Source organism: Gekko japonicus, unplaced genomic scaffold (genome assembly GCF_001447785.1).
Source record: "Gekko japonicus isolate JY-2015 unplaced genomic scaffold, Gekko_japonicus_V1.1 scaffold37, whole genome shotgun sequence".
NCBI lineage: Eukaryota > Metazoa > Chordata > Lepidosauria > Squamata > Gekkonidae > Gekko > Gekko japonicus.
In genome coordinates this window covers 846,285-870,125 of record NW_015171503.1, presented here as the reverse complement: position 1 = coordinate 870,125, position 23,841 = coordinate 846,285, and the positions used below count along the sequence as shown (strand labels likewise).

Genomic DNA, 23,841 nt, shown 5'->3' with positions numbered 1-23,841 from the left:
TGAGAAACTCTTATGAAAACCTTTTTACAACAGTACCCGATTAAACACCATTATCAGCAGAACACAAAACTTGGTTGGAAGAACCTATCTCTACATCAGAGATTCAAGCAACTATTAAAAGACTCAAAAATGGCAAGTCTCCGGGAACTGACGGATTTGGTGCTGAATTCTACAAAAGATTTTCAACAATATTAATAGGACCCTTAACCCAGATCTGTAACAAAGTCTTGGAAGACAGCACTATGCCACCTACCTGGAAAGATGCAAAAATTATTCTTTTACCGAAGCCTGATAGGGATATAACTCTTATGAGCTCATACAGACCAATCTCCCTATTAAATCAAGATTATAAAATATTTACAGCAACCATGGCAAATAGACTAGGCAAAATTATTGAGGCATATATACATACAGACCAAACTGGGTTTATTCCCAATAGGGAAATAACAGACAATACACGAAAAACCCTCATCGTGATCCAATATTGCCGTCATCAAAATATTAATAATCTTTTATCCTTTCTATTGACTTTGAAAGGGCATTCGACAGCATGGAGACATCTTATCTCAAATATATTATGGAAAATATGAACTTTGGCCCCAAACTTCTGAAAATGGTACACACCATCTACGAGGCACCTATGGCAAGTATCCAAACAAATGGTACTAATACGGAACAATTTTTACTTACAAGAGGAACACGACAGGGATGCCCTATCTTGCCGTTATTATTCGCAATAGCTATTGAACCATTAGCAACTGCAAATCGCTCTAATCCTAATATATTTGGTATCAAAGTGAAAGAACATCAGCTAAAACTTAGTTATTTGCTGATGACATGGCGCTTTTTCTAACTTCCCCAGAAACATCATTACCAGAAGTTCAAAAGATTCTTTTACAATTCGGAAAAATCTCAGGTTTGAAAGTGAATGATTCAAAATCAATTCTTTATCCGATAAATCTATTGAAATCACATAAAACTTATATTGAAAAAAACCTACACTTTTAGTTGGGTCAAAACCTATTGGAAATATTTAGGAATCAAGATCTCCCTTAACCTGGCAGATTTAATCAAAAATAACCACGAAGAAACAGCTAAATGTTTGAAAAAACTTCAGACAGTGCCATCTGCACCTTTATTTACATGGATTGAAAAAGTTCAAGTACTAAAAACTTTCATATTTCCCAAATTTCTCTATTTGTTCCAAGCAATTCCCATACAAATTCCATCTGCAAAGATTAAACAATGGCAAAAAAACTTTTTACAGTATATATGGAATAAATCTATCCATACAGTGAGTTTCCCAATGATTAGAAGATTAAATCATCAAGGAGGCCTTTCACTTCCTAATCTATCACTTTATCACGAAAGCACTACACTAATAGGTCTTCTTAAACAATATAATAGAAAATATGAAGCAGACTGGAAGTTGATCGAACAAACATATTTAGAAAACAGCACATTTCCAGAGACATTATGGGAGAAAAAAATAAAGAGATCTCCAGACATAGAGAAAAATATATTTTTAAAAAACACTTTGGCCATTTGGGATAAATTAAAACCAATTCTAGCTCCAAGTCCATCGCTACTTACCTGCTTTACGAGACAATCTTGGTTTGACCCGGGCCTTACAAACACATCATTGTCTGTTTGGAAGAAGAACAATTTTGGCCTCGGCCACACAGGCCAGAAAATGCGGGGGGGGGGAGCGTGGCTGTTTGCCCCGGAGCAAAATAACGTGCGGTTGTGCGATCAAACGTCCCTTCAAGGTCCCATCGAGGTCCCGTGGTTAGGGGGCAGGTGCTGATCACATTATGATCCTGCAGCGCGGCAAAGAAGCGGTGCAGCGCAATCAGACCAGCAATCGCTAGGCGCCGCTTCCGTGGCAAACGGGATGGATTTATTAAAACTGAAGTTTGTGCATACGCATGACTGAGCAATCGTATCTGCACATCCGAAGGCGGGTGGTGGGCTTACTGGAGGGGGCGACAGACGCTTCCGGACCCCAACAGAGCTTCGAGGCATAGCCAATGGAGGGGGAGGTGGGCTCCCTCGTCACAGCCGCTCTAACCGCCTGTGTGACAGTGGCCATAGCGACCCTCCAGAGGCGGCAAGCCTGGCTGCAGTGGGAGGGGGCCTCTTTGTGCGCATGCGCCATTGGGCGCTTGTGCGCATAATGTGGAGACTTTAAAAAAAACCCTGCTCGTGACGGGACATGGGCAGGCACCGGATGCCACAGGATTCCACCGGAAACGCAATCAGGCGTCCGCCATTGCCCCGCAGTTTTTGGAAACTAGTACCTCGGAGGTACTAGTTTTTTACCCCGCATCTTCGGCGGGAAGCCTCAGGTTCGGCACGGGAGCTCTACGCTTCCCAGATGTGGCGATGTAATCGCACCTGGAAAATCCGCCTATCTTCCATCTCTGTAGTATGGCTAATGTTCCATGTGACCGCAGCCTTTAATAGTTTTAAAGATATTAGCAAAAACTAAACTATTTTAGATAAAGAATCCCTGGAAAGAACATATAAATGTAAAATACCATGATTCGAATATCTGCAAATAAAACATCTGTGGCACTTTCAGTTCTTTAACACAAAAAACTATAGACCTTATACTTTTTTTGAAAAGATATTAATCTCGAATCGAATATCATGCCGAGGTATGATCTCAATGTTTTATAAAGAGATACTACTTTGTTCAAATGCAACATATACCACATACCAGCTAGCATGGAATACAGACTGTGCCATCCCATTAACAGAAAACACTTGGAACAAAATTTGGACTTCCCCAAGCATAACTTCGCATTCATTAAACATTAGAGCCCAGGCATTGAAGCTATTATTACGATGGTATCACACACCCTCGAAATTGCACCAGATAAACAGAACCTATTCACCTCTATGTTGGAGAGGATGTGGAGAACATGCAAACTATTACCACTGCTGGTGGACCTGCAAAAAAATAAAACATTTTTGGCTAACCATTAAACAAGCTATCAAGAATATAACTAATATAGACTTACCTCTTTCTCCAGAAGTGATGTTGCTTGATTTATGGCAAGATATTAAAATCCCACATTTACGCAAGGAACTTATTTCAACATTATTGATGGCAGCCAAATCCGTTATAACAAGTAATTGGAAAAGCTCAACTTCCTTAATGTTACACCAATGGTATATGAAAGTGTGGGAACACTATACTTTAGAAAAAATAACAACATCAATGCCAACTGCTAATAGCTTTAAAAAACAATCTTTGTTTTATTCCAAATGGGTAGATTTCATAGAAGCAGCACCCTCAAAATCTATTATTCCAGTCTCCACTATACCACAAAGATATAAGGAAATAATTACCATATTTTAACTCACCTGAAAACCTATAACAATATATGATAATTGGTTTAATGATAGTTTGTTTTAGTTATGTAGAAAAGTTGTAATTTTTTAAATTTTTATAAATACTACTACAAAATAAGATTATTCATATGTAACATTCGAAAATCAATGTTATGTTGCAGATCTTTATTATCATGCTTATATGTTTATTATATTATTGAAAATTATAAATAAAATTTTTAAAAAGACTGGAAATAAACAGCCAGTGAAGATCTTTCAAGAGTGATATGCTGCTTGTGGTGCATGCCAACTAAATCTTAACTGCTGTATTCCACACCAATTGAAGCTTTTGAACCATCTTCAGGAGGCAGGCCCATGTAGAGCATGCTACAGGAATCAAACCTGGAAGTAGGGAGAGCATAGATCACTGTGGGCTGATCACATTTCTTGAAGTAGAGCTGTAGTTGGCAAGCCAACTGAAGGTGGTTAAAGATGCTACGAACTGGGGATGAACTCTGAGCATCCATATGTAGATCTGGATCTAACAGCCCTCTCGAGCTGCAGACCTGCTCCTTTAGAGGGAGCAGAGCCCTAACTAGAGTAGTCTTTCTCCACTTTCCACAATCAACACCAAATAACAGTATCTCAGTCTTTTCTGAACTGACCCTCATCCAGCCCATTACGGCTGGGCAACTTAGAATCATAGAATCGTACAGCTGGAAGGGGTCATACAGGCCATCTATTCCAACTCCAAGTGTTCCTGGATGAAGCAGATTGTTTGGATCTTTTGCCGTCTGGTTTCAGGCCTAGTTATAGGGCTGAAACAGCATTGGACGCTCTGGTAGATAACCTGCGCCAGGAGACAGACAGAAGGAATGCAATTCTGTTGGTTCTTCTGGACCTCTCAGTGGCTTGTGATACCATCAGTCATGGTATCCTTCAAGACTGGCCTTTCCAGGTTGGGAGTGGGAGGCACTGTTTTGTGGCAGTTCTGGTCCTGCTTGGAGGGTAGATTTCAGAAGGTGGTGCTGAGGGACTGCTGCTCAGCTCCTTGGCCTCTGACAAGGTTCCATCTTGTCCCACATGATTTTCAGCATCTACATGAAAACACTGGGTGAGGTCATCTGGAAATTTGGGCTGGATTGCTACCAATTTAAATTGCTGAGCAGTCAGGTTAGAACAGATAAAAGGAAATACTTCTTCACCCAAAGAGTGATTAACACATGGAATTCACTGCCACAGGAGGTGGTGGCGGCTACAAGCATGGATGGCCTCAAGAGGGAGTTAGATAAGCATATGGAGCAGAGGTCCATCAGTGGCTATTAGCCACAAGGTATAGATAGGAACTCTCAGTCTGGGGCAAGTGATGGCTCTGAATTCTTGGTGCTTGGGGGGCAACAGTGGGAGGGGTTCTAGTGTCCTGGTCCCACTGCTGGACCTCCTGATGGCACCTGGCATTTTTGGCCACTGTGTGACAGAATGTTGGACTGGATGGGCCATTGGCCTGATCCCGCACTGGCTTCTCTTATGTTCCTATGTTCAATGCATGGATGACAGCTCTATCTCGAACTTCTGGCTTATCCCAGGGAGGTTGCAGAAACCCTGCAGTGGTGCCTGGAAGCAATTTTGGTGTGGATGTGAGTTAATAAACTGACACTTAATCACGACAAGATAGAAGAGCTAGTGGTGAGCAGGTCTGACTTGGGACTTAGTCACCCATTTTGGATGGGGTTGCACTTCCCTTGAAGGAACAGGTCTGTAGCTTGGGGTGGCTCTTGGACCCAGGCCTGCTGTTGGATAAGAAGGTGGTAGCTGTGGCCAGGAGTGCCTTTTACCAGCTTCAGTTTGTTGGCTAGCTGCAGCCTTTCCTGGGCAGAAAAGAGCTGTTCACTGTAGTGGATGCCCTGGTTACATCTAGATTAGACTACTGCAATACATTCTATGTGGGGCTGCCCTTGAATCAGCCACTCCCTTACAAACCTACCCAACTGCCATGGTTGTCTTCTTAGGACTTGCTTCAGGTGCCCCTGTCTTATGAGATTAGGTGGGTGGCAACCCAGGAGAGGGCCTTTTCAAGAATGGCCCCAAAACTCTGGAACTCTTGCCCCAGAGAGAGTCACCTGTCCCCCTCTGTTGCTATCTTCTGCCAGTGGGTAAAGACTTTTTGTTTGGTCTGACATTATCTCAGTGATCCCTCCTTCCTGCCCTATGTTTTCTTTGGTATGTATTCTCCCTTGTGTATAAAATCCTTCCCTATTTTCTTTATTCTTCCCCCGTAAGTAATGACATTCACCTTCCCTTCTTACCATTTTCCCCAAGTAAAACTAACTCTTGTTGTGTTAAGAAAGCGTGTGTTGCCTCCAGATTGCTTGAGTGTAAAAGGGCTGGGTTTTTGTGTATGCCAGCTCTTAACTGAGCGAGTCATTGTGTTTAGCAGAATTAACTGTCTGTTTGTGTGTGTGATAGAGAGAGGCAGAAATGGGCCTTCAGACCCTATCTGAATAATGGCATGAGCCATTATTTCAGGGACAAGCTACAGCCAAGGAGGCTGGGGAAATAGGGCCTCCATCGTGCCCTTCCTGAAGTGCCTGTCACATCACCTGTAATTATTTAGACATTCAAGTTCTAAAGAGGGCTTCTTCAATAGAGGCCAAACCTCCCTAAAACCATTTCCTTTTAAAGGAGGTATTAATCACCCCTAGGATTTACCTGGATTTACCCTGGAGAGAGCCAGCGTGGTGTAGTGGTTAGAGTGCTGGACTAGGATATGGGAGTCCTAGGTTTAAATCCCACACTTCTGAAGAAGTGTGCATGCACACAAAAGCTTATACCCAGAGTTAAACTTCGATGGTCTTAAAGGTGTCACTGGACTCAAAGTCTTAAAGGTGTCACTGGACTCAAACTTTGTTCCACTCTGCCACAGAAGCTTGCTGGGTGACTTTGGGCCAGTCACGCACTCTTGGCCTAATGTACCTCACAGGGTTGTTGTGAGGATAAAACAGAGTACAAGAGAACAATGTAAACTGCTTTGGGTTCCCATTGGGGAGAAAATAATAAAAATATAAATAAAGTAAATTTTTAAAAAACTTGGTCATCTTCCCCCACCCCAGCATTTTGGTATAAACAATGAATGGCAAGGCTAAGCAAGGAAGTGGAAGGCCACACCTCTCCAAGGGCCTTATTGATGTTTGCAAGGCACACTAACTGAAAGCCATCCAACAAAACCTGACCAACTGTGTTTAGAGGTCTCCTATGACTTAACGGTCAAAAATTCAGAGTCTTAAGTCCAGAATAATATCATGTATAATGTATAAGAACATAAGAGAAGCCAATGTTGGATCAGGCCAAAGGCCCATCCAGTCCAACACTCTGTATCACACAGTGGCCAGAAATACCAGTGCCATCAGGAGGTCCACCAGTGGGGCCAGGACATTAGAAGCCCTCCCACTGTTGACCCCCCCCAAAGCACCAAGATGACAGAGCATCACTTGCCCCAGACTGAGAGTTCCTATCTATACCTTGTGGCTAATAGATGGTGATGGACCTCTGCTCCATATGCTTATCTAATTCCCTTTTGAAGGCGTCCATGCTTGTAGCCGCCACCACTTCCTGTGGCAGTGAATTCCAAGTGTTAATCTTCTCCATTATCACAAAGACATCATTCTATTGGAATTTTAGAATGTTTTTTTCAGGTAGAATAAGCCTTTTCTTACATGACTTGCCTTCTAAACCATGGAATGCAATACTGGTGACTTGCTTCATAAGTTGTAATCTAAGTCCTTCCTTTTGGATCATCTTCTTTATTTCTAGGCATCTACATTCCTGAGAATGATGCAGGTGCCCCTGAAAGATTCCGTGGCATTGGTGTACGCATAGAAGATGACGTTGTAGTGACAGAAAACACACCGCTGATTCTGTCTGAAGATTGTCCAAAAGAAATATATGATGTTGAACAGGTCTGTGGTTCTTGACCACTGTTCATTGCCTTTTTCAGGTACAAATCAGGAAATGTGCTCCTTCTTAAGCAAATTCCTTCATTTATATTTTATATGAAAGAGCTACAGGACATCAAGACTGATGGGTACACTGTTGCTGAGGAAACATTATTGGGAGGAATTATCTTGGACAGGAAAACATATTTAAATGAGAAAAATGTATTTACATTTGGCAAGTATTCTACTTTATTGCTAATGTTAAAAGAAATCAGATGAAGAAGTTGTATTCCACCTTCCACTCTTTGGACTTTGTGTGTGTTCTGTAATAACTTTGTTCACTGCTTGGGTGGGGGTGGGGGCAGACTGGGATGAATTCTGGCTTTCGTGCAGACTGCCTTTTATTTTAATTTGTAAGCCGGACAGAATTTTGCTTTATTCTTCTTACAAAAGATAATATTTTCAAGATACCAATGCATATGTTCTAGCTGATGGATGGAGATTTATAGAGGATTACCAGACAAAACTTGAATGATGATAGTTGCTTCTTTCTAGAAGGTAAAGGAAGGTCTTTTGCATTAGGACATACATTGAAATTGAAGTATGTTATGACTGGGAAATGCAAGTAACAACCTGATCCCATGCAGAGTGATTTTCAAAATCTCATGCTTGACTAACTATGCGTATGGTTGTGTTTGTAAATTAGTAATAGGCAGACAAAGATCAATATAGTGTTTCTGAGCTAGTTTGATGGGTCTGACTAGATTCAGAATGCTGTTTGGTTTGAGTGAGTTCCTTTCTTCCTATTGCCTCACATCTTTGATTTTCTTTTTCTTCATCCACTTTCTTGACATGAGTGGATATGTTAGGGCTAGGTACAGATACCCAGGAGCAAAATATTTGCAAATTGAAGCTGTTGAAAATGGTATACATGCTTTAAGTTGCCATTTTTCTTGACGAAATATACAAAAATAGTGACAAGGAAAATATCAAACTCCTATTCACAAATATTTCCCTTAGAAATGTAGTGAGTTAAACATGTATGCATCTATCAACTTATGTGGAGCATATTATTTTGAAGTATTCCTATCTAAATACAATATATAAAGTGAGACGTGGCCTTTAGGCAGTTGTGTTCTTTCTGTAAAGAAGTTTAGGCCTCTCTTCTTCATGAAACAGCAGAGTCCCTTTTGCTTCAGCTTCTGATAGCATAATAAATAGGATAATGGACTACTTTCTGGAAACGGAAAAATGAAAACGGACACTAACATGAATGAAATGAAAATGTTGTATTGATTTAGTTAGATCAAAATACATCTTTTGTCATGGATTTTTTTTGTAAAGGAGGAAATGTTACAGAACAATCAGGCAACTAGACTTTGTGGAACACTTCTGTGATCTCTAAATAAGAGGTATTATATTTTTAAAGAGAAATATATATATATCAATAAAGGTGTATGTATCAATAAAGGTGGCATTTTTAAAAAGCTTTCAAACTCAGACGTATGAGATTGCCAGTTAGGGAGCTTTTATATCCATATGTACCCTTCTTGTGATAACATAATTCAAGGAGAAGGTACTAGCTTTTGACCAGTAAATTAATTTTCAGTTGTTCCAGTCTTTGGTGAGTACATGTAGATTAATGTTAAGTGAAAAGGACATCAGCCACTAGATAGACATAAGTTTTTGTTAAGAGGGAAGGGGGCAAGATTCAAGATGTGCAATTTTAGTGGTCTGTGAGGCTACAGCACACACCACACACCCAAAGAGTAGTTCCTTGGGGTTCTAATAGTGAGCTGCTGCTTCTTGAGTGACAGGCTGCTCATGTTCCTTCTTCCACAATACTTTGCCACAGCATCCAGAGATTGCTGCATTTCATTCATAAGGCTGCTTGATTGTTTGTTTGGTCCTTTAGATGTAAGCCCAACCAGAGGAGGAGGATGTGGTCGGATAAGCATGTTAGCATAGTATCTTCACTTTGGAAAAAATCCAGAGCATAGTACTCTCCAGCATAAAGAAGCTGGGCAGTATGTGAGGATTTTAATCAATAGGGCTAATATCACCACTTTTATAGTGAAGGGAAGAATAGCCAAGAACAGCGTATTTTCTTCTTCTGTTCAAAATGCTATACTGTTTTGTTTCAAGGCCTAATATACAACTATACAATCCCAAATTAACAGTCCCAAGTAAAGATACATTTTTCTCCATTTTAATCATTTCATTAATGTCTCAGAGACTGTATTTTTAAATGCCTTTTGTCCTAAAGAGTTTTATGAGCTTTAACACCAGAGTAGGTGAAGTTTGTATAATTAGGCAGAAGTTCTGTATCTTTCAGTAGGGCTCTGGTTTTCCTTTTGTTACTGCATGCAGCTACATTAGCTAACAATTCAGTTATTTGGAAAAAAAAAGTTTCAGACAAGTTGGATCTGCATTCTGCGGAACAGAGGTTTTAGGATCCTTCTTTATTGACAACCATTTTTACAAATCCTTGGTGGAAAATTTTGAGAAGTTTTTTTCCATAAAACAATGTTGAAAGGCATATTTCCTAGAAGAGACAGATCATATGAGATTCTTAAAAGAAACTGTGCCATCCTATTGGATACCTTCAGTGCTAATTTCTATGCCTATAATCCTTGTAGTTTTAAAAACAGTAACAGTGCATGTACTGTATTAAACTTTGAAATAATCTGTACTGGATTTTTATTTTGTATGAAATATTGTGTAATGAAACCACGTCTTCCATCTGAATAAAATGCTGTTACTTTTTCTCAGATGCTGCCTCCCATTTTAAATCCTTAAAGTTTAGACCAAATCTGAGCTGTCTGTAAACAAATTGTTGTAGTATCTTATACAGCTGTCTAATTCTTACCTGTTTTGAGACAACTTCAAGACAGCTTCAAGAGGGAATTAGATAAGCATATGGAGCAGAGGTCCATCAGTGGCTATTAGCCACAAAGTATACATAGGAACTCTCAGGCTGGGGCAGGTGATGCACTGTGTTCTTGGTGCTTGGGGGGGGCAACAGTGGGAGGGCTTCTAGTGTCCTGGCCACACTGCTGGACCTCCTGTGGCACCTGGTATTTTTGGCCACTGTGTGACAGAGTGTTGGACTAGATGGGCCTTTGGCCTGATCCAACATTGGCTTCTCTTATGTTCTTAACAGGATTGAAGAAAAACAAGAAGCTTCTAAGACTTTAATTGTGAACTGCTTTACACACACGTGGGCTGTCTGCACTAGTGCTTTATCATATGTAGTGCTGAATTGAGGCTCATGCAGCCCTTTAGGTAGGGACTTTTTTGTGAGGGGGCCTTGGTGGGGGCGCCAACTAATTAAATTGGAGGGCAGCTTCCCTCCTGCTCAGCAAGGGCAGCCCTTCCCTGTGGAGCATCTGGCTCCGTCCCTCCCAGAAGGAGCCCCAGTGCTCTTTCCCACGTTGGCACACCAGGGGCAGCCTGACCTCCACCCTTGGCTCCCTCCTGGGTCCAGGAGAGGCAAGGCATGTAGTGGCTGGGCTGGCCACAAAGGGGCAGCGTGTGGGCACATTGGTGCACAGGAGCACAGCCGGGCACGCCTGGCCAGGGCCAGACAACACGCCTGCTTGCCACCTTGCCTGGTTGGGCTTACCTGCTGCTGGTGGGCCAAGCACCAAGCATCTCTCACCCCAGCCTCATCGCCTCTGCTGCTGCTTGTGCCACTCTCTCCAAGGCTCAGGGAGGGAGGCCCATAAAAACCACTAGGGGGGCTGGGCCCTGTGGGCTCCACAGTAGCTACAGGCTTGGGCTCATGTAACATATTTGGCTTCATCTGCAATTCCTGCCCTGTTTATCCCCACTTCACTCATTAACCTCTCATGCTTGGGGTATTAGCTAATTTGCTACAACACAAATACCTAGGTAAGCTAGAAATTACCTAGCACAAGCATAATTCACACAAAAAACACTGCTGTTTCTAAATCTCAATTTATCAATCCCTCTCTTGTTGTTAAAAGTTACATATTTCTATGGTAGAAGTTATCACAACAATATAACTTCTATCCAGAATTAGACACTGAAACAATGGGCTTAAAGTAATGTAACTCTGTGTAGAATTGCACTATTAATCATAGAGTCATACTTGTGCAGTCCAATCCTTTGAAAAGAAGTAAATCCTACTATGTTGAATGGGACTTATTCCCAGGTTAAGTGTGCACAGGATTAGTTGTTGTAGATTTTATGGGCTGTGTGGGTGTGGTCTTGTGCACAGGATTGCAGCCTTAGCTGTGTACTTGTTTATAAAATGGATTTGATACCTGGAAAGCAGCTGCTTAAGGGAGAAGGGTGTGCATATGGCAAAAAGGGATTCAAAACGAACAATAGGAAGAGTTCGTTACTTATTTTGATTTAGAGGCTGTGCTATTTCAAGATCCCATGACATTTGTTAGCTATTTTAAGTGACAGCTATCTTACCAAACCACTCACAGTGTAAGAAAAGTTGGATTAAAAAGGACAGTTTTAAAAGATGCGAATGTTTTAAAATATTTTCTGAATAACATTTTTAAAACGTCTCAGATGCATATCTTAAAGACAGGGGAGATGCTGTTATGCTCTCTTGGACAGTCTCTGTGGGTGGGGGGAGGATGAGGTTAATCATACATGCATGTAAACACATACGTACGTTTATGCAGAAATAGTAGTTGAAATAGGCCTCAATCCTAAAGACACTTTCCTGGGAGCAAGCAACTTTGGGACTTGCTTCTCAGTAGACCTGTTTAGGATTGCCCTCATAGCTACCCACTGCATTCAGTAGCCTCCTTTGTGTTAGCAGCTTTGTTGGTTGCTGTCAAGGATCCAGTCAGTGTCAGTTACAGGGAAAGCTCTACTCTTCCTACAGTGTGTGGGGAAAACGTTTCAGACACACAAAAAGGCAAATCAAGGAACAATTAGCAATTTAAGATGCATTGGTGTAACTTGGGAAGTTCACTGGGATTTTCAGGTGCTGTTCCTGTCTGCTTTGCCGATAGGCAAGGACAAGCTGAAGGCCTGTAAGAAAGCTGGGAGGAGGGTGGAAATCCCAAAGTCTCGTCCTGGAAGATCCTGTAACTTCTCAGGGTCTTGTTGTGTTGTTGTTGTCATTTAAGTGACTCACAACATTCCATGCCTCACCCTTGGTTCTCTTGAGGCCACCATTCCCCGTTTCTTTTTGGTAAATTTACTTAGTGGTATTTCTTAGCATACCTACAGAATCCCCCAAGCAGGTAGAAAACCCTACCATGACTGCCAATGGCCTGGATTTGCGTTCGCCCGATCGTAACGGGGCCCAGTCACTTTGCTGGAACAAGAAATACCTGGCGCAACGATCGCGAAGAATGGTAGTGGAGGAAGAATCCTATCCGAAGCAGCAAGCCCCGTTTTACTTTCAAATAAACACGCATCGGACAGAGCTGTACGGCTTCCAATCTGAAGCCAATTTGGGAGCAAGTACTACTGAACTACATGAGATTCACTTTCGAGCAAACGTTGTTCGGCTCCGGCTGTAAGCGCCGAGTCCATTACAGGTCACTAGTGCCAATTTGTGCAGGGAGTTTTTCTCTACCTTTTCTGAAGACAAAGGCTATAGCGTGGACGGAGGCCCGTATATATCATATTAATAGTGCATTACTAAAGGAGAATAATGGATTCTCGTGGGGACTAGATACGCACTGGTTTAGCAAGGATTAGTCATCCCAATTAGGGTTGTGCATGGGTGGATGGATAGATGGACGGGCGGCGCGGTGGAAAAGAGGGGGGGGACGCGTTCGGAGCGAGTGGGGGCTCCTAGCAGCCCCCCCCCCCGGGCTGGCCCGAACGAACGTCGTGATTCTACAGAGACTGAAGGATATGACAAGATTGTTACACGGGCGGCATTTAGCGCTGCTTGGCGCGGGACTCGTGGCCTCGAAGCACTGGGAAAGTGACAATTTCAACCCTTTTTAAAAAGCTCCCCGACGAACTGACATTCATGAATTCTCAGCTATCCCTTTAAAAAGAGCCTTTCCCTCCTCCCCCGCTTGGGTTGGGCAATTCTACCAGGAGCGAAGACGATCCGAGGCCTGCATACGGACTCCGCCCTGACTAGCGCCTTTAAGAGATCGAGGGCACGTGATCAAACCCCCTCTTTCTCCCCCTCCTTTTTACACATCTGTTTGTGTGGGGGGGGTAGTTATGGAGGATGCCGTCGGTGTAGAAGAGAGATATCGCGACACGAGGCTGTCAGTCTCGCGCACGCGCGCTAAAGGTAACCGGTTGAAGCTATTTTATCCAAAATGGCTGCTGCGATGGATGTGGACACTCCGAGTGGGGCTAACAGTAGTGCCGGCAAGAAGCGTTTTGAAGTGAAGAAGGTAATCTCTGCGGGAGAGTCAACCAGGTTCAACGCCGTGCTGGAGATAGTGGTGTGGTGAAGCTGGGAGGGCGCTGAGTGGTTTAATTCTTCTCAGGAACCAGGTCCATGTTTATTGCTCTCTGCTAAAGAGGAGTATGTAGCGGGGTGGGACTTCCAAGAGGATGAGTTTTGTTCTGGGGCCTGGGCAGATGTTGGAGTGAGTGGGGCTAGTGTATGGCTGTTGTAGTTTGGTGTAGTGGTTAAGTGTGTGGACTCTAATCTGGGAGAACCGGGTTTGATTCCCCACTCCTCCACTTGCACCTGCTGATGTGACCTTGGGTCAGTCACAAACTCTGGCACAGCTGTCCTTGAAAAAGAGCAGTTTGTGTCAGAGTTCTCTCAGCCCCACCCACCTCACAGGGTGTCTGTTGTGGGGAGGGGAAGGGAAAGGAGTTTGTAAGCCGCTCTGAGACTCCGAGTGAAGGGCGGGGTATAAATCCAGTCTCTTCTTCTTCTCTTGTTGTTTAGCGATAGAGGAATCTGAGGAAGGAAACGGGGGTAGGAGTTGCCTGTATCGTCTGTGTATGTTTTTAAGTGTGCACGCTTCTGATATTGTGGTGTAGTAGATTAGGACCTGACTGCAAATTCCTACACAGTCCTATAGCACATTGGATAGTCTTGGACCTGTAGCTCTCTCGCTGCCTAATCTCTTGTTAGGGTAGAATTGGGAGGGGACTGTGTATGTTTCTCTGAATTTGTTGGAGCAAAGGTAGGGTAAAAATGAACAGGCAGAACAGAAGAGTCAGTTCACCCCCCCCCTCCCTTGAGGTGCTTGTAATATAGGAATGAATAAATAACTTTGTGTGGATTTTTATATTGTACTACTCAAATTGCATAGCATCAAAAAATAAACATGAGTTGCCTGGAAGGTAAATCATTAACACTGCAATCCTAAAGAGAGTCACTCCAGTCTAAGCCTATTCATTCAGTGGGTTCAGATTGGAGAAACTGCATAGGATTGTGCTGTAAACCATTTAGATTGCTTCTAGTTCAGAACACTTTTGTAGTGCCTTTTGTTATACTTTGGATAAATTAACATACTGGCAAATATAACAATATTGTTGTACAAAACTAGGTGGAGGAAGTTATGTTTGTTACTGTCATGTATGCTGCTTGTAGCTTTATTTCATCATGGGCTCTGATCAAGATCCTCTCATAATCAAAATCCCTAAAACATCTTCTGGTGAGCTGGGTCAATTCTTGACTAGTCATTGTTTCCATTGCATCCTGAATAATACCCAGGCATGGCAATTTGTGATCCAGTAGTCTATCCCAGTTGCTTATGTGATGGTCCAGTTTAACTAGTCCAAGGAAGCTTGATTCTAGATTTGATTTAAATATCCTAAATTTCAGATTAAATGCTCTTCCCCAGGCTTTTGCTTCAAAGGACATCTCCCCAGCTTGGGCTCTCAGGGCTATTCCAGTCACACACTGAGGAACTCCCAAGATATTGTGTAGGAATCTTAGTAGTGCTTTATCAATGTTGTCTGTTACTGGTCTGATCCAAACCCTGGCAGCATATAGCATTTGCCCAACAACTCTAGTGATGAATACCTTAACTGCTGCAGGAACATATTGGCCCCCAGAGAAATAGTAGAATCTTGAGATGATAACTGACTTTTAGATTCTCCTCCTGTGGGATGGGGGTTTGCTGTTATTACTTAGGTTGTAAAAACAGTAAGAAGTAAAATATTTCATTATGGAAAAGCATAACTGTTTTGGGGTGGTACTTGAAGTCTTCGCTGTGGTCATTTCTTGCTTGGTAGGAATAAATCCATTTTTTTTCCTCTAAAGGGCATCTATGTTTCAAGTCTTTATAAATATATTGTGAAAGGGATAATATTATCTGACTTGAGTATGTTGTCTTGGGTGCAAGTGAAACAAAAATAAAATATGGAAATCGAAACAACTCAACATGTTAACGGCCTCCTCTTCAGAGAACAGCATCTTTGTAACTTGTGTTTAAGGGAAATGCAAAATTTAGAAATGTCTGTAGTGTACCAAATTAAGCATGTATGCAATTAAATATTTTCTTTAAAAAGTTTTTACCTTAAATTCTCCAGTTTGATTGTTGGGCTGATGGAAAACTTCTTTCTGCCTCAGTCATAGGGATCACACCACATAGAAGTTATTTTCCTCTACATTACTCATACTATAGGTGCAGTTGGAGGAGACAAGATAAGAATCTTTTTCAAATACAAGCAACATAACCAGGACTGTCAACTTTTGAATGGGCTTGTGTGGCTGGCCCTTTGACAGTAGTGTAGTCTGAAGCTATTAACAGGTGGAAAAGTTTTCATGCCAGGCCAAGCACAAAAGCAGTTTAATTCTCTTCTGTTCAACTGGAAACCCTGGTGATGATCCAGGTCCAAACACAGTTACAAATACCGCACCTCATTAATCCGATATACAAGATGAAACTGTTAGAGCCCATTGGCAGAGCCAGTTAACCATGTTGTGATACTCGAACTGTATTCAGATGTCACAAACAGACCAAAATTTGTCACAAGAACCTGACTTATTCTCAGGCTTACCTGCTTCCTTTGCCTCAAAAGCCAAGCCAAGATTGAAGACTTACAGGTTTATCAAGTCTGAATTTAAGTTCTATACCAAATGGGGGTTTGTTTCTTGCCATAGAACTGGGATCACAGTTTATAGGTAAAAAGTAAACCCAGAGTTTAGTACTTGAATGTTGGACATCACAAAGTTATTGTTATATTGAATGGTTCTAAATTAGAAGTTGGTCAATCTTGGCTCTGCACCAAGAGTGGAGGGAGCATGTGAGTTTGGGAATAAACTGGACTTGTCACAAACAAATCAGGTTTGTCTGAATACAACCTTTATAGTTTTTCATTTGCATGCACTGAACATGACCGGTTGTAATGTGGGTTGTGATTGTTCTGTGTGGAAAAAATTATTGGGGAGCAAGAAGTGCTGACTAGTAGTTGGGAGCAACCAATGAAATTTTGTTCTTTGTGGAATTATTTTAAAAAATAGACAGTAATTTTGTGGTATTTTAAAGACTTTTTATTCTAGTGTACTTTTGTGGACTAGAGCTCACTTCATCATGAAAGCTCATGGTAGAAAATCTTGCTTGCTTTCACATTATCACAAGACTCCTGTTTAGTTTTGCTACATGTTTAATCTGTTTTTTAAAAACCATGTAGTATGTACACTGTAGAGTTGGATGAGTTAATCAAACTTAGCTCTTAAGCAAGCTGTTCTGTTTGTGTGACTTAAAAGAAAATGGGCATTAGTGTTGTGGAGTAATCCGTTTCTAGATGTGTGACTGAAAAGCCAGTCGCTGCGTTGAGAGGCCAGGGATGGCTGAGGGTAAAGATGAAAGTGAATTCTAGCATAAGCCATTTGTATACACTTAGAGAATGTTTCTTCTTTTTATAGTGGAATGCAGTAGCTCTCTGGGCTTGGGACATTGTGGTTGACAACTGTGCCATCTGCAGAAACCACATTATGGATCTGTGTAAGTACTGGTGGTTGTGGGGAAGGGGATTTCAAGCACTGTAACTATGGATGTGCAGAGGGCTGAGAGGCGAATGAAGGAAATAATCATGCAGCTGTTTCAATTCTTGACAGATTATGGTGAGTAGATACAGAGATGGAATCGGGACAGTTGTTCAGACTACATCTGCAATTTAAACTTAAAACCAGTTTTACTGGCTTCTCCCTGAGGAATCCTGGAAATGGTAGTGGCTTGGTCCTGGGAATTCTTTTTCAGACTCACAGATCCTTCATTGACCTGCAGGTTTTTCAACTGATATTAAGGAGCCATGATATTTAAACAATGTTATATTTGTAGAGAGTTTAGCCATTGGCTAAATTACTTTGATGATCTGTATCGGTCCAAACCACAGTCTATACAGGTCTGAGGCAGAGATGTGGTGCTGAAAACTTTCCAGTGTCTTATTTTTCTGCAGAAATTTTTTTATTTCTAAAGATTTCTTGTTTTATAAACAATGAGTGTTCTTTAAGGCACAAAATTAACGTGAGGTGCATTTATATTTTGACTTCTAATATTTTGTTTAAATATGCCAAATCAAATCACATTGTATTTAGGACATTGAAAATCGTTCTGATTCTTATTTTTCCAGAGATCTAGGAGAATAAACATTAGATTTTCAAATGGGATCAGATTTAAGAGTCCTTCTAGGCCTGTGTTGGGTCTCCTGAGGAGCCTGTAAACAGAGCATTATAGACATAGCTACTATCCTTTTTTCCCTTCTCCATCTGATAATTTGACATATGCTATCTCTGAATATAGAGGTTTGGTTCGTAGTGACCATATCATTTGTGAACTTGTTTGATCCTCTTTTGAAACAATCTGTGGTGTCCAAGGCAACATTTTAATGAGCCCTTGTAAGTTGTGTGTAGAACAAGAATGAGTTTGTATAGTTAATGTGAAAGAATAAGACATTTTACCATAGGCTCTGGATTATCAACACCAATACGTCTGCGAATAAATTGGGATCTTAGTACTCTCAAGGGTTAGTTGGTACTTCTATGCACACTTACTTGGAGTAAGCCCCATTGAATGAAGTGTTCTGAGCAGACATGCATAGGTTTGTGTAGTTAGACCAGTTGCTTGTAGTTAATGTATTGATTTGTCCAATTATAAACAGAGTGGGATTATTTCACTTCAAACTCTGTTTTTTTAATTTGAGTTTAACATTAAGAGGATTAGTGCTAAACTGGAGACAGTGTATGGTAACCATAGTTAAGAGTTGAGAGCCAGCATGGTGTTAAGATTGTTGGACAAGGAACTGGAAGGACCAGGTTTGAATCCCTGGTCTGCTACGGAAGCTCACTCAGTGACCTTGAGCCAGTCACACGTTTTCAGCCTAACCACCTCACAGTGTTGTTGTGAGGATAAAATGCAGAACAGGAGAATTATGTCAGCCACCTCAGCTCCCCACTGGGGAGAAAGGTGGAGCATAAATAGAATAAATAAATACTAGAAAGGTAAGCCCAGTAGCCTGTTGTTGTTAGAGCTTGGAAGCTAAGCAGGGTTGGCCATGGTAAGTACTTGGATGGGGGTCCACGAAGGAAGACTTGGGATTGCTATCACAGAGGCAGGCACTGGCAGACCACTTCTGCCTATCTCTTATTTGAAAACCCCATGGTCCTGCGATTGCCATGAGTCAGTGTGGCTTCATGGCACACAATTGTTATATTAAAGAGGGAGGGGGAATTTAAGCAGAGGAGAAGGGGAAGAAATATGGAAGTTCAAACAGGCCTGCTACACATAGAATGGGAAAACTAGTTCTGTTATCAGAGGTCTGGTGTCATAAAATAGCAAACTGACTGAGGACTTGGAAAACTTCAGGTAAGTCAGTAAGCTGAACAAAATTGTGCACAAACACTTGGACATCGTAAATAATGAAGAAGAAATATTGAGCATATTTTCAACTGACTGCCAGGAGAGGTGATAAGATACTGTGAATGTACATACTAATCAACAAGAATCTCTGGCAAATTTAGAAACTAGTGAAATAAATCATAGAAAGGAGGCTGCAAATATGTTAATAGTTTAATAGCTTTTAATCCAAAACAAGCTTTTCAAGGACATTTAACCCCCTCTTGTTCATCTAGATCTGTTCAGTGAAGTATAATGGAAGGTGGAATGGTTGGTATAACTCAAAATTCCCCACTTAAAAAATTCCAGGTGCCTGGAAAGTTTACTGATGTAGTTCGTAAGATATACTTTTCTAGCCCTTCCCTTTAACGCTGCTGTTCTACAGCTGAATCTTCTAAAGAGCAGATTGGCACTAAATGTAGTATATGGTTTTTTAGACATTTCTCCATGAAGCAATCTACTGCATTTCACTTTTTAATTATAATTAAATGAAGAAGAGCATTATGACTACCTGTTGCCCAGAAAGAAACCTTGGCTGTCCATACTGGGGAGCTCACAAACTTTCTTTACTGTGCTTGGGGATGAAAGGAAGCAAATTCAATGGTTTGCATCCAGTCATCTATTAGTGGGTGGTGCTGAGGAAGAAGGGAACAATTTCACTCCTTTCTCCTTTTCACTGCAGCCTCCCAGCCCACACTGTTACTCAGTGCAGTCCTGCAGCCCTGGGAATAAACTTTTCTAGGGTCAGAATAGGCTTCTTAGGAAAGGAGAAAGTGAGGAAGATCTGTGATCCTTGAGGTGGAACCAACCCACTGCTGGGAATTACTGTGGAAGTGACTGAAAATAAAACACCAGGTATCCTAATGCTACTTAAATCTTTTGTGAGGCTACACTTAAAATACTGTTTGTAGTCCTGTTCACTCCAGTTGAAAGAGGATATTGCAGAGCTAAAAGGAGCCATTAAAAGATCAAGGGATGGAGCACTTCTGCTACAGTGAAAAGTTAAGATGTTGAGGTTGGTATCTTAAAGGTGACTAACAGATATGATAGAGGTTTATAAACCTCAGTGTGGATGTTTTCTTTCTCCTACTTTTGTAAGAGTAGAATTTAGGATCATCTTACAGAACTGGCAGAAGTATTTCTTCAGCAAAGCACAAATAACATGAAACTCACTGCTACAAAATTGTCATGAGATATCCCCAATCCAAGTTTTTCACTTCATTTTTAAAAAGATAACTTCTCCACTAAGTCCCTAAGGCTGAACCAGGCTATCTTACTTCAACAGCCACACCCTCCCTTTATAACTCCAGGACACTCAGATGTGTGGTGAAGATATGTTCTTCGGAGCACCTGATCCTCAGTGACAGAACTTATATTCTCCAGTACACTTTTCCTTTTGTTTATAGGATCCCCAGACAAGTTACAGTACTAAATGTAACAGACACTGGAGTCAAGGGGGGAAAAACACAAACTAACAAGTTGATTCAATTGGTAAAAGCAACTGGTTCTTCTCAAACCCTCTTCAGATTGTGCATTGCGAATTCATTGCCTGGTCTGTTGGGGAACTGCTTCATCCTCCCTGGTTGTGCTGAGCTCGAAGAACCACTTTCAGGCCCTGCATAGTAAGGAAGAGTAACTTCCACAATAGTGGGGACATAAATACTGTGTACCCTCAGTCCTTAGGTGTTTATGTAATCTGTTACGCCAGAGCAATTTCTGTCACATTGACCAAACTATTGTTACAATTCCAAATTGTTGTCACACAATATAGCTTTCTGACACAATAAAAATACATAAGGTTTCTGGCGATAGTATTTCCTGGCTACCAGATAACAGATTTGTAGCCACTGAATGTGTTCATATGGTGAAATATGTTAACCTCATACTTGTTTCCATAGGCATAGAATGTCAAGCTAACCAAGCGTCAGCTACCTCTGAAGAATGCACTGTTGCCTGGGGCGTTTGTAATGTAAGGAATCTGTTTCTCAACCCTTCCAAAGACTTGATCCTTTCCCACTTTTGCCATCAGACTAGTAAAGACCTAATCCACCAACAGGCAAATTTTTGGAACTGAAGTCATTGGGAAAGCAAGAGGCAATTAGCGCAAGCGTGTGGAAAGAAAATATGAGGGGAAATACAGCCAGTTGTAGTTAATAATTCTTAACATAAAGTAGTTTTATATGTGCTTCTCGAAATTATAACTTGAAAGCTGACCATCAGTCACCGGGGAAAAGCGTGATGGCAGCAGCCTACCTAACTATTAATATAAGTTTCCTTTGGAAGAAGCCTAAAGTCTGTGCTGATGGAATTGCAATGCTTGGAGGACTTCAGGGGGATTTTTAAGGAACTGCAAGTTCTTAGTAAGGCTCACAATTCGAAGTAATCATTTAAGAGTACGTAAGGGAACTTGGTGTTCATCCAGAATTGCATAGGTTTCACTGCTGTTGTTAATGGAATCAGATATTTGGTTAAAACAGCTTGCCATAACAACTAGGAACTGAACCTTTGAAAATGGCACATGCATACTGTTCATGAACATATACTTAAATATTAGCTTAGCTCCTAGCATAGGCTCCTGCCTGGCTCCTTGTATAGGCCTGTGCTGTGGTAAATGCTGAGAAACATGGTGCAGGAGGTAGGGGTAAACATTAATGGCAGAGCCGAAATTTATTGGGCAAGATGGGATCCTGTGTAGGGCACAAACTAGCCCTTACTCTGGAAGTTTTTGCTTCCCAAATGTTTAGATAGTTTCCTGTGTTACCAAGTTGCTCTTCTAAACATTGAACCTAAATGTTCCTTTGCCTTAGCCCCCAGATTCTGTTTAATCCTGTGCTTGCTGCCTACAGCACAATGTATAATTCTGCAGGCCGAATGTATGTAGCACCAATGGGCTCTTTTACTACTTTAAACAGCTGTGCTCACTGAAAATGTTCCTTACCAGCCTTTATAGTGCTAGGCTGGATGGTGACCTCTCCCTCTTACCATGCTGTTCCTTTTATAACTTTACTAGACCTATAAATACAGGTCAGAGCTTGTTGTTTGAGTAACTTGGACATTTTTTTCCAGCATGCTTTCCACTTTCATTGCATCTCTCGCTGGCTTAAGACTCGGCAGGTGTGCCCGTTAGACAACCGAGAATGGGAGTTCCAGAAGTAAGTATTCAGAAGCGCTGTACTTAACAATGGCGGCAGCGAAACAGCCTTAGTGTTGGCTAGACACTGTAATTGTTGCAAGAACTCTCCCTCACTTGAAGACACATTGTTTCTACACGGCAGAGTATTTCACACTCTGAAACACTCTTGCCCTTTGTTGCAGTCAGGTTAACAAGTGTGGTTTAACAATAGTTCTTAATCTTGCTCTTTAGGTAATGGAGAAAAGCCACATTGATTGCATAATCTCTGTAGATATTGTACAGAATTCTACATCAGTAGAATGAATATTCAAATAAATTTTGTTTCATTTCCCTTGGACAAAATCAGTGCCTCAGTAAACTTGATTCAGTAGATGATTTTTCATTGTGGGGAAACAGAAGTTGTGCTGAAATACAGGTCAGTGTCCTCTGTCCTATAGTTAAATTAGCTGCAGTGCTGCTGTTCATACGTAGAGAAGATAAAAAGCAGACCTCTTACTTGCAATAAAGAAGCACGAGGGATTGAGGTAATGGTATCTAGAAGCTGTTCCCATTGTATATGCAATGCCATTTTTTTCTGCATTACAGAAGTTCTCTACAGAGTTTATTTGTACATGAGATAGGTTTCCCCTATAAAGCAATGCCTTTAAAAGCATTTTACCATTCCTTTAGGAGAATTAATAAGATTACAGCCTCTGCACTATATACAAAGCTGACAGACATGAACAGTGTTCTTATTCCAGAAGATGTGCATAGGTCTGAGGTAACATGTTTGAGATCTGCAGTAAGATTGTCCGGCATCTATATCTGTCCTGCATTTGGGGTCAGTTAACTCATGTTGGAGTGCCAGCTGTGCCATGTTGCTACTTTTCCTGTTTAAACATGTACAATTTTGTATGTTTACCATCCTCTAAATGGCAGAGTGACCAGCCTGACAAAACAACAAGTGTGGGCATGATGCTGGACTGAACTCTCCCATAGGAATGGGGGGGGGGAAATGATCCTCTTGATATAGCTATTAAAAAGTGGTGATGTTTTTCTTCTAGGTATGGGCATTAGCAAGGAAGAGAAGATTGCCAGGTTCTAATGTTCTTACATCAGTTAAGGTTTCACCTGCAAGAGGGCCATTCCTGGGAATCCTCCACATGCTGTTATACATCTGTGTTGTCTCTTTGTTTTCACATGAATACAGTCATTGTGTATAGTAATAAAGTTTGCTGGTTGTCCTGCCTGATGAGTTTTCTTAGCTGGACCAATCTTGAATTGAATGCAAGTTCTTGTGATACATAATTTGAAAAAAAAATCTTAGTTAGAACAAGGAACATTTTCAAAAATGCTTCTTCAGGGTCTTCGCAGTTCTTGACTTTAAAAAGAGCTTTATTCAAGAAAACTTGAGCTGAGAAAGCTGTCTCCTTGTGCTTAATACAAAAAAACCCCTTTGAACTATGCTTTTTCTCATAACTTTGCAATAATTATTTAGCAGTAACAGGAAGAAGTTCATGAAGTTCTTAGGAAGCAAACACCTCATTCATAAAATGGTTGTGACCCAAAGACGCAACAAATTACTGTACAAGTTTGTATCCTGTGATGAATTGCTTGAGGTCTCATATTTCTTAGCTAGTATAGAATATTTTTTTAAAACTTCACCCTCCTCAACAGAAGAAAGCAG

The 23,841-nt window shown here is 41.3% G+C and overlaps 2 protein-coding genes across 4 annotated transcripts in view; both read left to right on the top strand.

Moving 5' to 3' along the window:
- Positions 1–9,922, top strand: part of XPNPEP3 (X-prolyl aminopeptidase 3, mitochondrial) — a 44,207-nt gene extending 34,285 nt beyond the window's left edge. For 2 of the 3 annotated variants that reach the window (XM_015419177.1, XM_015419179.1), the window contains one exon: positions 7,150–9,922. In XM_015419177.1, the coding sequence (XP_015274663.1) occupies positions 7,150–7,310 (161 nt within the window). In that variant the 3' untranslated portion in view covers positions 7,311–9,922. Of the gene's footprint in view, positions 1–537; positions 619–7,149 lie in introns of those variants that run through there. The other variant, XM_015419178.1, reaches the window with a different exon arrangement.
- Positions 9,923–13,544: 3,622 nt separating this feature from the next.
- On the top strand, positions 13,545–23,397 carry RBX1 (ring-box 1, E3 ubiquitin protein ligase). The gene is made up of 5 exons (XM_015419197.1): positions 13,545–13,630; positions 17,074–17,152; positions 20,941–21,011; positions 22,109–22,194; positions 23,219–23,397. The coding sequence occupies exons 1-5, from the start codon at positions 13,553–13,555 to the stop codon at positions 23,229–23,231; spliced, it is 327 nt and encodes a 108-aa protein (XP_015274683.1). The 5' UTR covers positions 13,545–13,552; the 3' UTR covers positions 23,232–23,397.
- The last annotated feature ends 444 nt before the right edge of the window (positions 23,398–23,841 follow it).